The sequence below is a fragment of the Phalacrocorax carbo genome, chromosome 1, assembly GCF_963921805.1.
Source record: "Phalacrocorax carbo chromosome 1, bPhaCar2.1, whole genome shotgun sequence".
NCBI lineage: Eukaryota > Metazoa > Chordata > Aves > Suliformes > Phalacrocoracidae > Phalacrocorax > Phalacrocorax carbo.
In genome coordinates this window covers 146,093,675-146,109,508 of record NC_087513.1, presented here as the reverse complement: position 1 = coordinate 146,109,508, position 15,834 = coordinate 146,093,675, and the positions used below count along the sequence as shown (strand labels likewise).

The 15,834-nt window shown below is 38.5% G+C and overlaps 1 protein-coding gene across 1 annotated transcript in view; it reads left to right on the top strand.

Annotated features, from left to right (window-relative positions):
• The window catches only part of TSGA10 (testis specific 10), a 30,938-nt gene extending 15,512 nt beyond the window's left edge, over nt 1-15,426 (top strand). The window contains 8 exon segments of the mRNA XM_064445417.1: nt 755-810; nt 1,037-1,205; nt 3,419-3,529; nt 3,972-4,157; nt 10,376-10,578; nt 10,903-11,007; nt 14,826-14,960; nt 15,360-15,426. Coding sequence (XP_064301487.1) covers nt 755-810; nt 1,037-1,205; nt 3,419-3,529; nt 3,972-4,157; nt 10,376-10,578; nt 10,903-11,007; nt 14,826-14,960; nt 15,360-15,426 — 1,032 coding nt within the window.
• The last annotated feature ends 408 nt before the right edge of the window (nt 15,427-15,834 follow it).

The window sequence follows — 15,834 nt, the reverse complement described above, 5'->3', positions numbered from 1 at the left end:
TATGTAATGAAGCTGCTTAGTTCTCAGTTCTGAAACATTATTTTTCACTTCAGCTTAAGTCACCTAAATATTGATTAAGGATAAACTAAATAAGGTATTTTTTAACTGTTGTGATTGTTAACTCAGGAACTCGCATTGATTTTTAACGAAATCTTAAAAGATGTTGCAGGACAGGCTAAAATCATCTTGCCATAAGCACTGACTTTGCTGTTTTAAAACTGTAAATTGTAAAATGGTGTCCATTTTAGAGAAGACATGGCTGTCTCTCACCTCTCTTGTGTCTCCAGTGGAAGACATTTCCTTAGCCCATCTATGCTTCTTTTAATATCTGTATCCAGAGACAAGGGAGTAAAGTAATGCACTTCGTGATGGAATTCTTGTTTTATCAGTTACAAACTACCAGGCTCTGGTAGTTTATTTATTGTAGAAAAAGTGTGATAACTTATCAAATAGGCAGAAGATATAATTTAGCTCTGGGAGTGTGAGCCAAATGCTACCTTTAGAACCACAAAGGGTTAAAAAAATTAATTAAAATTTTTATATTCGGCATAAGGTAATTATATTTGTTCCTTTATTTGCCAGAATAGATTATCAGAATTTTTATCTCTAAACAGTACATGATGAAACTTGGAAAACGACAATCCATTTTGCATTAGTTAGCTGAATAAAAGGAAAATATAAGTAATCTTATTTAAATTTTTTTCCATTTGTACTGAAGAGTGGTGAGAGGTTTAATTTTTTATTTCTTTTTAAGGAGAAAATAATTTCAGATTTCAAGATTCTGATTTCTGAGTTGGAGCGTTCCACAAAGTAAGGATGAAATGTCAAGATCATTATCAAATTTTGATTAATTTCTAACATTAACTAAAACTTGAATCATATAATGTGTTAATGTATCATTTTTTTTTACTCTATTAAATATTAAAATGTTACAGCTTTGTTTCTTGACTTGCAATTTTAACCACTGGAGAAGCTATCATTTCTATTAGATTGGGCAGTATTGTCATACCTGAAGTATTTATTATTTGCTGCACAGAAAATCTGCTGAAGCACTCTCTATCTGTGAGAAAGATATCACCAGTTTGCATCAACAGCTACAAGAAACCAAAAAAGAACTTGCACAGTCTAACAAGAACAGAGACTCATTGGCTCAGGAGAACAACAGGTTACAAGAGCATCTTTCTAATATTAAGCAAGAAAATCAGGTACATTTGTACCCCTGACTAAAAAGGAAAAATGTGTATTTTCCAAGGAGTGCATAGAATTGGTGGGTCCTCATCTGAAGTAAATTTGCAAACTACTTTTTAAACTCATTTTTCAAACTGATTTTTCCCTTATTGCTCAGCTCACCTGTATAAAGAGGACCAGCTATTTTTGTGTATTTGTATTCTTATGTAATGGTTTGGATGTTTATCTTGAGGAACAGCTCATTAATTTTTTTTTTTCTAATCTTCATGTAAAGACACTGGCAGTTATAACTATTGCTCACCTGGAAAAGTACTATGAAGGAGGCAGCAAGTATTTCTTATACTGTGCTCTGACTGGCCTAGAGTACTTAAAAGCTTATGAATTGGGCTTGCTAATAATTTAACACAGTACACACCAAAATTTTAATAATAGTATTGTATTTACATTCCTTTAAAGTGGCTTTTGGATAAAAAGATGCTGGAAATATTTGCTTGTAATACAACATTACATCATCTACTGTGTTATTTATCTCTGTGCAGTTACTAGTGAAAGTAGTTAAAATACTTAAACTAAAGTGTCATCTCATGCACACAAAATATTCATGCATCAGTGTGAAGCAGCTAGAAATTAAACTTAATTAAGCTTAATACCTGTAGTGGTTCACGACTGTGTAATGTTCTGGGTTTTCTTCTTTTTGTTCAATCTCTTGCTTTCATTTAGGTTTTCTGATACTTGCTCTTTCTTCTCTGCACCTATTCTACTGCTTAGGATATCTTCGTCTTTGCAAATACTTTTTGCTCACCTGGCTTTCTCTTCCTCTAGAAGTGCTACTTAGCTTTGCAGGAACAGATTAACTTCACCTGATTTTAACTATATAAAAGTTTAAAGTTATTCAGGCTCCCTTTTAAGTGAAGAAAAGTCCTCCAGAAGGAAATTCATCCCATCCTGTTTTTTCAAGTGATTCATTTTACCTGTCTCTCTCCCTTCATTATAGAGGAAGCACAGCTGACTAGTTTAAATCAGGTGCCTAATTCTGCACTGCAAAAATTAGGTGAGACAACTCCCATGCTAAACAACTCTTCTCTCAAACACATTAATCTTTCTCTTTAGAAGCCTCCTTGAGTATGCTAGAAAAGTCGAGGTTCTAGTAGCTTTAACCACTAAAGGTAGGTAGCGAATGTCTCCAGAAACTTGGATTGCTGAAAGAGATTATTCCAGGGAATCACTATTCTTTACTGTCTCTCAGAATCACAGTTGATACTGATGAGGTCAGCTGGTATGAAACAAAGTCCCCTGTTGCTTCTACCTACTTTTGAAACCTTCAGGGTTTCCTTTGCAATGCCTGGATGACTTGTAGAAGCAGTTATAAACAAGAAGTCTTAGCCTCACAGGATCAGCTACTTTTTAATGGGCTTGCCTCTATAATATGCAATGGTTACTCTAGGTTCTTCCATTAATTTAGGTGGCATTTAAAGTAGCATTCCCTTTTCTTCAGTTGGGCTTGCTGGAAAAGTTCACAGAAGCTTTCTTGGCAATTTATAGCCTTTTCACGATAGGAACAGGAGTTTCTCCATAGCCTTTTTTTTTTCTCCTTGCCTCTGCCCACACCCGTACTGGTTCTTGCAGCTGAGTGTTATCATAGTAATTTTGTAAGGAAGGAAGAGTTTCTGAACAGGGCAGTTCCAAGACAGCCTTTCTGCAGGTTTTTTTTTATTTTACTCTGTTCTATTTCTCAAGCAATAGTTGCCAGAACTCTGTGCTTTCTCCTAATACTTTTGGCTTTATTTCTCCTGATAAGGAGATAACCACCTAATTAGTTAATTCCATCTTTAGCTGTCTCCTGCTTTTCAAATGTGGGCTTTTAAGAGACTGTAACATGTAAAAAAGAGAGAACTGACTCTGAGTCCTGCTTCTTAAATGGGGCAGGATATATTGTTATGACCACCTAGCTGCTACATAAACCATCTGACCTTTTCTTCTTAACTGCTACATTCTTTTATTGATATTTTTTTCTTTTTAAGAAGATTTAGCATTATTTGTAAGTCAAAGAAGGTAAACATTTTGACACATGCAAAATTTTATTTACAGAAATACACAGGGTTTAGATTTTATGTAGCCTTTAAATAACTAGTTAATAAAGCCATAGGTGCTAGATAAAAATGAATTCTACTTTTTTTATAAAGTTACAAAAAGTATACTTTAACCTTATGAAACAAATCTTTTGTTATAGGTGATATATAAAAAACTAGCAAAGTACCAGAATGAGCTTGATGATATGAAGTTGCAAGCCCAGAGTTCAAACACAGATATTGTCAGACTGAAGGGTGTACTGAAGTCTAAAGTGAGTATATGGATTAAATCTGTTAATAAAAGCTGTTTTTTTAACTAAAAATGAAATTTTAACTGTATTTCCATGGAGGAATTTGCTTCCTAGCTGAAACTTAATTGCATTTTAATAATTTGAACATATTTTCATAGCTGTTTTTGCAGTACACAAGTAAGGAAGTATATTTCAGTGTTTTTATATATGTGTGTGTGTGTTTATTAAGCTGAAGAAGTCAGACAGAGAATAACACAGAGACTTGGGACTCTTGTCTTTATTAACATATGGGTTTAATAATAATAATAAAAATATTTCTGCAATATATTGCTATACTAATATTTGTAATCATAATTTAGCCATTTTTAATATCCAGTACCATGTCATACCTGTAGATGTATAGATATCCCTATTTTTGTGAAGCTTACTGTAAATTATTAAACAAACAAGCTTTATGTGTTAGGAAAGAGAGAACTGCGAGCTTTTAGAGAACTACCACAAAGCCCGTGAACAAGGAGAAAGTTGGGAAGCAAAATGCCATCAGGCAGAAGCAGATTGTAGCTCTGTTAGATGGGCACTGATCAGTGCGGAGTCTGAGAACCGCAGGTTGAAAGAGAAGATGGAGTCCCTTGAAACAGAGATGGAGCAAGTAAGTTTAAATCATCCTTTTCATAGTTCATCCTCAAAATGGTCTTGTAGTATTTAAAGCCTGAAGCTGTTTAAAATTATGCTTAATGCCCCTTCTCATATTTTAGAGATACTTGCTACAATGAACTTTATGGAGATTGAGTTTATTTAATAACATGACTAGAATTCCACTAGTCACACTTGGAAAAAAATGTTAAAAAATAATAGCATATTTCAAGGAAAAATGTTATAAAATGCTTTGATGTTTGGAATGACTGAAGGCATGATGTCTAACACAACTCTGCAGCATACCTGAAACTTACCCAGAGTTTTGTCACCTGTTATGTTCCTGTCCCTGCTTTCTTTCCTTCCTGCTTTTCAACCTTCTTTCCACTGCTTTAGGTGTCCCAAAGATCCTCTTCCCACTTGAAAATCTGAAGAACTTAAAGGGACATGTACAGCATGGCTTTGAAAATACATTACATAAACTGTCTTCTGGTTTTGGGTTATTACCGTTTTTGTTGCAGATTGTCTCTACTTCCTGCATATCGCATAGGCTACTGAGGACTACCTGTGCACATTAGATGCTCAGGAGGAAACAAGCTGCTGGTTTTCAGGAAATGGATGAGAACAGTAGCAAAACAGCACAGGAAGATTGTGTGGCAGATTTTGACATTTTTTGAATATAATAAAACTGGTACATGGTCCTAGTTTGTCCAGCCAGCCTCAAACAGGCAGGGATTTCACCCTTCTAATTCCTTCCCACGTGCCTGCTATTAAGTATCACAATAAACAGGCCTCTTCATGAAAACTGTGTCAACAAATTGAGTCAATTCCAGATGGATATCATGTTTGGGTTCATAGCAGTTACATGTAAGGCAAATATCTAAACCACAGAAGTTTTTAGTCAAAAATCTTAACGTGCTTAGCAGTGCCCTATGTTCCTTGTGCTTTTTTTAGGCAAGACAGAGCTAGAATTAATGTGATGTGCACCCCTTACAATTATCTCTTTTGGTCTCAGGATAAGAAATCCTTCAAGGAAGCCACGGAGCTTTATCTCTCCCTTTTACTTTTGTCAACAACCTCCCAGACTCATTCTGCCACCTACTGAAAATTAAGTAGTTAAAAGTGACCAGAAATACAAGTCAGGTGTCACAGGGCAAAGTACAGGCATTTTTCTAGAAGGAAAAACCTAGACTATGTTAATTTAAAATATAGAAAACTCTGAATGCCTTCAGTCAGAACTGTTGCTGCTGGCTTATGGGCTTATCTTTAGTGCGACTTCTGTCATCTCTTGGTCATGCCTGAGTTTATGGGTGACAGCAGTATAAATGTGACAGTCTCAGCATTCACTGATCATCTACATGCAAGAATACAGTTATTGCTAAAATAAGAGGGTCTAATCTGAAAACGAAATGGGCCCATGGCAGAGTTTTGAAGCTTATTAGCTCTGCAGAAGGAGTAGAATTCTAGGAATAGAGTTAAAATGTCAGTAGCTGGTTCTGCTGCCAGAAGCAAGAGCTCTTCTCTTCTAGTTTTTATATACAGGAGTTATTTGAAGAAATAACTTTGAAGTTTATTCCAGAATAAATGACTGCTGCCTCTTAAAATTCACAATTACATAGAGGTATTTTTGTAGGATTTTTGAAGCAGTTTTAAATTCTCTTTACAGTAGAGTTTTGATTCTCTGATACTGCTTTACTGTAGCATTTAAAAACAGAAGCAGCATACAAATCTCAGATTTCTGCCATAAGCAAGTCTCTTCTGAAAATGGAAGGAGAGCTTCAAACCATACATCAGGAGAGAGTCTCTATGCGTGGAAATCTCATGTCTACAGAAGAACTTTGTATTAAACTAGATACAGTCAAAGAATGATTAGATCAGTGGTTAACTTATTGTGGAATAATTGCTGGAGGTGACTTAGAAATTAAACTTATGTTTTTAGAAAAGGTACAGCATTGAAGCAGCTGTCAGGGTGAAGTGCAGCTGCTTCCACAGAAGTTCCCTAGTAACCATAGATGTCGGCAATGCCAGGAGAACTTGGCGTACTGACTCTAAGAGCAGTTGTCCAGAGGGTGGAGCGGTGTGGGGGCATCGTGGCGAGGCTCTGTGATAAATGGGAACTCGAGGTGCCCTGGAGCTGGTACGCTGCATATTTGCTACCCTGGGCCAACAGTCCGTCATACTTTTGACAAAATGCTGTCCTTCTGGTGAACTTTGCTCATTATAATGTCATTATAACACCAAAACACACCTCCATCCCAAAAGTTACCCGCCTCTAAGGTGCGACCACCCCTTACTGGGCATGTGCTTTGAATTTCTTCTAGTCTATGCTTTTAAAAGTAAAGCGAGGAAATTCTACACCAATCATAATAAAGGTATGTATGACTAGAGCCACTCAAGCTCCACCTGAAAGGTAAAAAATAGTATAAAATGTGTGAAGAGAAAGAGGGTGTTGGGGATGATACCATCGCGTACCACCCTGACTTCTGGGACCAGTCGACAGGCTGAGCCTCCTTCCCCTCCACTGGGATGCCTTTGGGTAAGATCTAAACATCTGGGTGTACCATCTGTTTCCCTGAGAAAACTTAGAAACCTCTCTATAGCTTCACTTCAAATCTCCAATGCTTCACATTTGCTTAATGCATTTGTAGCCTAGCAGTGTTACTCATCATCTTAGTATTTGTGTGTGTCTTGTAACCAGCAACCTTATCACCGGTAATCCAAAGAACGTGTGTATCTGTTGCTCTAATAAATTGTACTATTCATTACTAACAACAAATACTCTGATGGGTGGTTACTTCTACAACCCTTAGAAATTAAACTGTTGACCAAGTCTGAGACTAAGACTGGACTTAGCTGCACCTAGACTCCTCTCTTAGAAGGAGTTTAGAAAGCAAGGGGGTCCTGTCTGAACCTCATGACACAACGGTAGGGTCTCTCCCAAGCCACTCCTTAGACTCCTACCATTAACGCAACACTTGTACAGCAGAGAAAGTAGAAAGGATACGTGATATATATTAGAAAAATAAGTTGATGTTAATGTTATACTTAAGGGATCTAAATCTATGCTGGGATCTGGAATGATCAAAGAATCGCTGTTGATGATTAGTGTTTCAATTTTTTGAATGTTTGATTTGGCATTCCTCAGGGGCTTACTGCTCAGAGGGTGGATGCTGTATACTGTTCGAAAAGCTCACTGCTTTGCAAGGTTTTACTATGAATACACATAAGTTAGGACTTAAAATTACTGGTTGCTTTCTTGAAAGATGTCTTGGATTTTATATCTAGTCACTAAGTAAGCAAAATAGCTGGAGTAGTTCATTAGCAAAGAAACTTGAAATGGACTTTAAAATGCTTGAGTGTTTTAGGAAGCATCAATATCTCTTTAATAATCTCTCCTTAACTTCCCTTGAAAATCAGTTTCCATTGATCTTGATTTTTACCAAAGCTACAAAATTAATGTTCAACAGGCAAATTGTTAAATACTCAGCTTGGATACACTCTGAAAAATTGTTCATACATACTCAGGTTATTCAGATATTTTTGGTATGATTCTGTCACTGTTCTGTCTGTTCTCTGCTCCAGCTGAGATCTCTTGTTCTTCACAGGTTTCCAGCATTCTCTTTTGACCTTTATGTCTTTTCCATACACCATGGGTAAAGCTGCTGTTTGACAGTTGGTTATTTGTTCCAGCCAAATGTGTATGGTGTCTTTTGTATGCTTGTGGAATCCTCTATGATGCTTTCGATAGGGAAGATTTCCAGCATATGATGTTTGCCTGAAGCTTTTGTGAGATCTAATATGACTGAGCCTTCCGGATCCTTCTGTGAGATTGTCAGTGAAGGGGCTTGCCAGGACTGTGAAGAGCAGCAATGTTTTTAGGAGAGAAAAATGCAAAAATGCAGTTGGAGAGTTGGAGAAAAGTCTGAAGTTGGGAAATGTTCAGGGTTTTTTTTCATACCTTTCAGCCAGTAGTTTTTCATCAGCCAAGTATAACCTTCAGATAGGGCTCTTATTTTACATAGTATTCCAATGCAGAAATCTGGAATACTAGGTTGCAGCACATGTATATTCAGACCTGGAAATTAAACCTGATGCTGAATAATATTGTTCTTTGAGTGTTTCTAATACTGTGTATTTTCCTATAACTTATGCTGTCTATAGTTTTCAGTATTCTTTTGTTCTGAAATACAAAAGTAGAATATCAAAGCTGTTTATAGGCAAAGGCTACTTCAGTGGATAAGGCAAGGGCTACGGATGTCATCTGTCTGGACTTCTGTAAGGTGTTTGACAAGGTTCCCCACAGCGTCCTTCTCTCTAAAGTGGAGAGATATGGATTTGATAGATGGACTGTTCGGTAGTTGGATGGTCGCATCCAGAGGGTAGTGGTCAACAGCTCAATCTCCAGATGGAGACCAGTGACAAGTGGTCTCCCTCAAGGGTCTGTACTGGGACCAGTGCTGTTTAATATTTTCATCAGTGACATGGACAGCAGGATCGAGTGCACCCTCAGCAAGTTTGCAGACTACACCAAGCTGAGAGGTGTGGTTGATACACAGGAGGGATGCTATGCCATCCAGAGTGACTTGGACAAGCTCAAGAAATGGGCCTGTGTGAACCTCCTGAGGTTCAACAAGGCCAAGTGCAGGGTCCTGCACCTGGTTTGGGGCAACCCCTGGAGTCAGGGCAGGCTGGGGGATGAAGAGATTGAGAGCAGCCCTGTGGACAAGGACTTGGGTGTACTGGTGGATGAAAAGCTGGACATGAGCCTGCAATGTGTGCCTGCAGCCCAGGAAGCCAACCGTATCTGGGGCTGCATCAAAAGCAGCGTGGCCAGCAGGTTGAGGGAGGTGACTAGATACAGGGAAGAAATTTTTTACAATGAGGGTGGTGAAGTATTGCAACAGGTTGCCCAGAGAGGCGGTAGATGCCCCATCCCTGGAAGCATTCAGGGTCAGGCTGGACGGGGCTCTGAGCAACCCGATCTAGTTAAAAATGTCCCATCTCACTGCAGGGGGGTAAGACTGGATGACCTTTAAAGGTGTGTTCAGACCCAAACAATTCTGTGATTCCATGATTTTTTATTGATGCTTAGTAGAGAATTGGATCTTTCAGACTGAAGATACCTTTTCATTTACTTTAATTAACCCAAATCATTTGAGTTTTGCTTTAGAAAGTGAAAAATGCTCTTTTTTTGCTTGTTTTTCCCTTTTTAAAATTTTTTCTTTTTTCCCTTTTTTCTTTTCTTCCTTCTTTTTTCTGAGCATTTTTTTTTTCAATTATTCTTTTTTCCCTGTATTTTTTCCCTGTTGGCCTATAGCCCATGTTCTCTCAGTATCTTCCTGGTTTGAACATACAAGTGGTTATCCTCTGAAAATTCTGAAGAATGTGCTGGAGAGGTGGGGAGTTTGTTAAGACATCCTGGTTCATAGATTTACTCTGACCTTTGGGTGAGCATTATTGTGCTTAATGTAAACTAGGTTTGAGTAAAATAGAGATAGAATTGTTTGCAGTACCCCAAATGGACTCTGTTAGACATACTAAAATGCATATATGAAAAGAGGAAGGAAAAATAGCATTTGGCTTCCTTACGCTATTAAAACAGGCAGTTTTCTGTGTCTTTGTATCTGACTGAATACAGATTTTCCTGACCCATTGACCCTTGGATTCTTTTTTTCTTTTTGTGTAGTTGTGTCTCCAGTATGTCCATTGTTCCCTTTTCAGTGGAACATTCTAGGTTTTATGGGTATTCTTCTTCTTTAGGTTCCCCAAGATATATAGATATAGATATAATCTCATTTTGGACTTTATTCTTTTCCCTTCCCCCAAAATTTATTCTTGATGCTCCTTTGAGTAAAATAAGTGTAATCTCACTCTGCCTGAGATGCAGGTATTGGTTTGTCATACCAGGTGTCATTTCCTGCATGCAAATGGTTAATCAGTAGTTTCTCACCTCAACAAAATGTAGAACTTCCTTCCTCTTGAATGATTCTGTCTACAGTCTGTATCCATTGATCCATATATTTCATAGCATTTTGTCACTTCTATCAAGTGCATTAATATTCTGATTCACATTGGGTGAATTTATAAACATGACCAGGATTTTGTCTGAGGGCAAATATAATGCTAGTCATCCATCTTGGAGTGAATTTTGGTCATTGAACCCAGACTTCCTTTTTTTTTAAAAAAAAAAAAGTTACCATAATGGATGGATAAAACTTTAAAATCTTTGTTTAGCTGCAGAACAAGTGTGAATCAACCCATTCTGAAATAGAACTGCTGAGAAAACAACTGGCAAGTGAAAGAGCATCTATGAAAAAACTGGAATCTTTGCTTGTGTCCACTCGTGAGAAAGAATTTCAGTCACAGATAGCAAAGCAAGAAAAAGACTCTGAAGTTCAGTTTCTCAAGGAACAACTTTCTTTAGCAGAAAATAAACTGTGAGTAAATTACCAGGAGAATATTGGAGGTTTTTTCATTCTTCCCAAGTGTATATGCACACAGATGGTTTTATATCTAGCTGCATTTTCAAATGGCCAGCGTACCTTGGTTACCTTAACAGCAAAAGATACCAAAAACCTGCTTCTGATTCCTTGGCTATACTCTATTAGACTTTTCTGTGTCGTGTTATATTTTGCTCCAAAAAAAATGTTCTTAATCTTAATTGCATAGTAAAGCTGCCCTTTTAGTTTTGGATAATTGTATTTGGTAACATACTTGGAGGATTATAGTTGCTATCTAATTAATGTGTATGAACATTACAGCACTGTACAGAGTCGAGATATTACTCATCTCAGCAACAGAGCAGCTCAGCTAGAGTCAGAACTGGATATCACCAAAAGACAGCTGGGGACCGAGCGCTTTGAAAGGCAAGTATATGTTTTGTACTGCAATTCCTGCATCTAATTGGGGTGAAGTGCAAATAGTACTAAGACTTAGACTAATCTGTAGGACAAACAGCAAAGTTTGGTTTTGCTCTGCCGTGTATCTCCTGTGTGTTCGGAGGCTATTCATGTCACTGAATTCAGTCTGTGTAGCTGTTACGCATGCTGTCTTAATTAGTTGTCAAGGTTCCCTCTATAGCCAATGGACCAAGACAGATGAACTGCCCTCTGGAATTGCCTGGCTTAGGATGGGATAGATCACTTTCCTGAAGATGCTCATCTGTCTTCATTTATTTATACTGATGCTTGTCTTGATCTTTAGTGAGAATCTAGCTGACTAGTTGGCTAAACAAGTGATTTACAGACTATTAGTTCTGTGATATGAATGGTTACCTTTTGGCTACACCCAGACTAGTGAACTAAACTAGGTCAGAGCATTGACTTGAGAGGTCCACACAGCTGTATACTTGCCCATACAGTGTAATTGTTAGTACATATTCTGGAATGATTTTAGCCCATACCAACCCGTCTTCTCCCAGGTACTGCTTGGGGCACACAAGGGATGGTTCCCAAATGGCAGTATGGCGAAAGTATTTTATTTTTGGGGGGGGGTTTGGGGGGGAAGAGAGTGTAACAATATGTACAAGCCATTTCATATGAGTTGGCCACAGTACCAGCGAGCAGTCCCTGGACTGCGTCATGAGTTAGTTGATCTGCGTAGTCTCAGTGTCTTAAATAATTTTCTTATCGGTGAAATAACAGTACTTCTCTATTTCATGGATGTATTGAGGATAAATTATTACAGTGTCAGGCATTATTTTGAGTATATAACAAAGATGGCTAAAGGAAGCTGAGTGATGTGATTATAGCACAGGTTTGAGAACCAGTTGTCTTGTTTAGTTGTAGTAAATTACTTTGTAGATACTCTATTCTCTCATAAGAAAGGATGAGGGTTCTGGAGGGGCATCTCTATACCTGAGGTTAGGTCTTTTAAAGGTGGATTTCTTAAATGTCTCAGTGTATGTTTCTGTTTCAAACTGGATTCTCCTTTACCCTGAAGTCCTGGCAAAAACTGCAAAACTTTTGGGTTAGATGTGCAAGTCAGTTTAAAAGGTGGCATCATTTGTGCTTCTTCAGCTGCATAGAATGAGCCAGACTGTAGGCTAATACAGGAGTACTTCTGTTTTAAAATAAACTCTATCTTCTTCTGACTGTTGTTTCTCTACTCCCGCTATGTGAGTGCATCCATCTCACGGTGTATGGGTGCTCAGTGGTAGGGACTGCCAAGTGTTCTTGAAGTGTTCATTGGCAGAAAGTTGAATCCGCCTCCATACTTAATCTCTTCTCCTAGTTAAGCATAATTTGTTACTCATGTGGATGCTTGTAGTTGCAATAATGTCAACACTTCATTTACAACTGGTTAGCAAAACAAATATTAGAGTGAACTTATGCTGAGGCAAAGATTGACAGTTTTCTTTCTTGAGGAGAACTTCTCCTTCAAGAGAATTACAAACATAATTACCTGAATTGTTTTGGAAAGAACAAATCTAGGTTCTACTATGCAGTCTGTAAGTCAGTTGCAAAAACAGTGTGCAGAAATCTTAGACAGCAAGGACTGAAATGTTATCATATAAAAATCTGAGGCTGATGTTAAATTTAGCTGTCTTCAGAAGACTAGAGCTTTTTTCTTTTTTTGGCTTTTTCATAACATCAAAGCAGTGTCCCTCCAATGTCCCACAAAGGTTACAAAGATTCTCTCTCTTTTCTGTTTTCCTCAGAAAGTCATGCTTTACAAGAGCAGGTATCTATCTCTCTTGCTTGTAGGGAAAGGGATTAAAGCTCCAAGCTGGTTTATTACAGCCAATCTATTTTTCCGATACTGGCAAGTGAAAACAAGAAATTAAGCCAGAGAGGAAAAAACCTATCATTAAAGTCAGTATCATGACAGTATATAATGGAAGCAGCAGATGTGAGTACTGACTGGTGTATTTTGTTGTTACTTTAAAGAAGTGGGTAGATGATATCCTTGTTCTAACACTGACTTAGCCAGTTGTATTGATTTACTGCCTCGGTGCAGAATGAAATAATGCCTGAAATTAGGAGGTGGATGTGCCAGCGCTGTCAGGCCTTGAGTGAGCACCAACACAGTGATACCAGGAGGCTTAATCCACCTGTCTGGGTTTTTTTACCACTCAGGAAAAGCACCTCCCTATCCCTTCCATCCTCCTGACTGCAGAAGCAGTCTGGACTCATGTGGAAACAACAGGTTTGACTTAGTGTTCTGTTCTGGCTGTAGTGAGCAAGCACAGGGACTGACTGTCAGGTACCCCTGGACAGCCCCACTCACATCACTTGCGTATCTTTTTATGCCTTTCTGTTTCTTGACCCTTCTTACTGCTCTTGTACCTCCCTTTCTCTGCCCCAGTCTCCTCCCAAATAAAACACTTGCTTATCATTACTTTTTTTCTTTAGTCACGGTTTTGCTACATTCATACCCAAACTTGGTATTCTACAGGGCAATGTTACCTGTGAGAGGTACAAGCAGCTGCACTTTGACTTCCCACCCTTGCCAGCACCATCTTGACCATTACAGACAGTACACCGTGTGCATTGTAAAGCTCTTAAAAGCAATAACGCTAGGAAGACTAGCAGCCAATGTAGATGTTTGGGTCCATAGTCTTTACAGCACGTACGACACCTCCCCAGGCACAAGGCTGTGGGATGTTGGTAGCGAGGTGGAACACTGCTACCATCTCACTGGGTTCCTGCTGCTAGAGCGAGCCCTTTTCTTGCCTGTAGATTCAGATCCATGAGCTGGTGCTGGATCTGATCCCTCTCCTGCAGGTTTTGGTGACCTCATTCAGTGGTCCACTCCATAGGTAGGTCTGCTAAGTCACACTGGAGTCAGTTTCAGTTCCATACCATACAGGCGGTCCTAGTTATACCTTCATTTGCAAGGTTTTGGGCAACTTGGAGTCCTTTTTTCCAGCCTGGATCAGTGATATCCTCTCAGTGTACCCATTCATTTATAATGAACCATTGTCCAGGTTTTACTGGGGTTATGCACTGAAACTCAGGGGTGGTTGTAGCCACCCTTGTAGTAGTTTCCCAGTCCAACCCAGACTGCATTCTCTGTATGTAAACAACTGGCAGCCTGAAACGAGGATCACAGATGAGTATGTACCTCCAAAACTTTCCAGTGTATTATCCAATCCCAGGTACTTCCTCCCCCTATACCCAGATGCAGGAGTTACAGATTGATCCCGTATCCAGGCCCCACCTCTTGCAGTCAAAATGACTAGATTACTGCTTTACAACCTTCCCTCTGGGACCCCAGCATCTCTTGAATATCCACCAGCTCCACGGCACTTCAGGTAGACTCTAGTCCACTGGTCTTGCCAACTCAAACAGCACAAGAATACCACAAGCAACGCTGTTCTTACATTAATGTCATTGCTGATTTTAGTGATTGTCCTTATGTTGCAGCCTTGTGAATAACCTTAAAATTAGGCTCTTCCTTCCTGGAGATTTTTACAATTTTTAGAGTTTAACCTGAAGCAACCGTGACTAGCTTCTGTCTTTTAGGGAAAATAGAGACAATGGATATGTAGAACTAATCTGAGTAAGGGAGTAATACAGAGTGTGTCACTAATCTTTCAGAGAAGTATATGATGCACACCACATATCCTTTTAAAATAAAAAAGCTGCCAATCTTAAATAGGAAAAAAAAAGATAAGACTGTGAGATAATTTTGATGATTTTTGAAAAGTGCTTAGTCTCATTCTAAAATGATGTTTATTTAGGGAACATGCTGTACAGGAGCTTCGACGCCAAAATCATGCAATTCCTTATCAGTTAAGCTCTACATTAAGAACATCATCACCTGAACATTCCCATCATCGATCTCCTGATTGGTCTCTGGACTGGTCCCTGGAAGGGTAAGTGGTTCAACAACATTTAAGTTCTAAACACTGAGGTGGGGGGTGCGGGTGGGGGATGGGGATAAAAATAAAAGAATAAACTCTGATATGTCTTGTTGAAATATTGACTGAGTTTCATGGAATTATATTGCTCCAGGAAAAGTTACATGAAGATTCAGGACCACAATCTTTTGATGATACTCCTTTTATTTTGTTTTATTGAGCTGTATCAAAACTATATGGTTAATAGCAACTACTTGCACCGGGACACTATAGTCATAAATTCTTAAAACAGTAATAGAAATAATGGTACAGAAAATCTCTACTTGACTTGCCACCATTTTGTGCAGGTGTAGATGTAAATATTTTCATCTTCCTACATAAAAGCTCACAACTCTCCAGCCTGCCTCCTTCTAGTAGTTTTCAGAATAATTTTTACTCTATATACGTGCGCTTTTTAAAAAGAAACATAAATGCCTTCTAAAGGTCTTCAAATACTTGTAACACTGAGGAGGAGCAAGCCCAACTTTTAAGAGTCAGTGAAATGGAGCCTCCACAATATGCAGCTGCTCTCCTCTAAGTTTCAGTCTCAGTTTAGTTTCATGTTCAGTAGCTGCATGCTTGTGGCATCACACTTTTTTGGTAGATTGATGGCAGCTTGCATTTAAAAAATTTGCCAGTTGAGGGGGGAAAATTCTCAATTTGTGACATGCAGGAAATAATTTCTGCTTTTGAGATGGTTATGTACTTCCAGGATGAATTTTGTTAATATTTTGGTAACTGAGATTATTACCTTTGACATTGATTAACCTCTGTTACCAAAGGCTCCTCTAAGTCATAGGTCCTAAGAATATGAGACAAGTTTTCTTGGGTTGGTGAGCTGTTCTGGTGC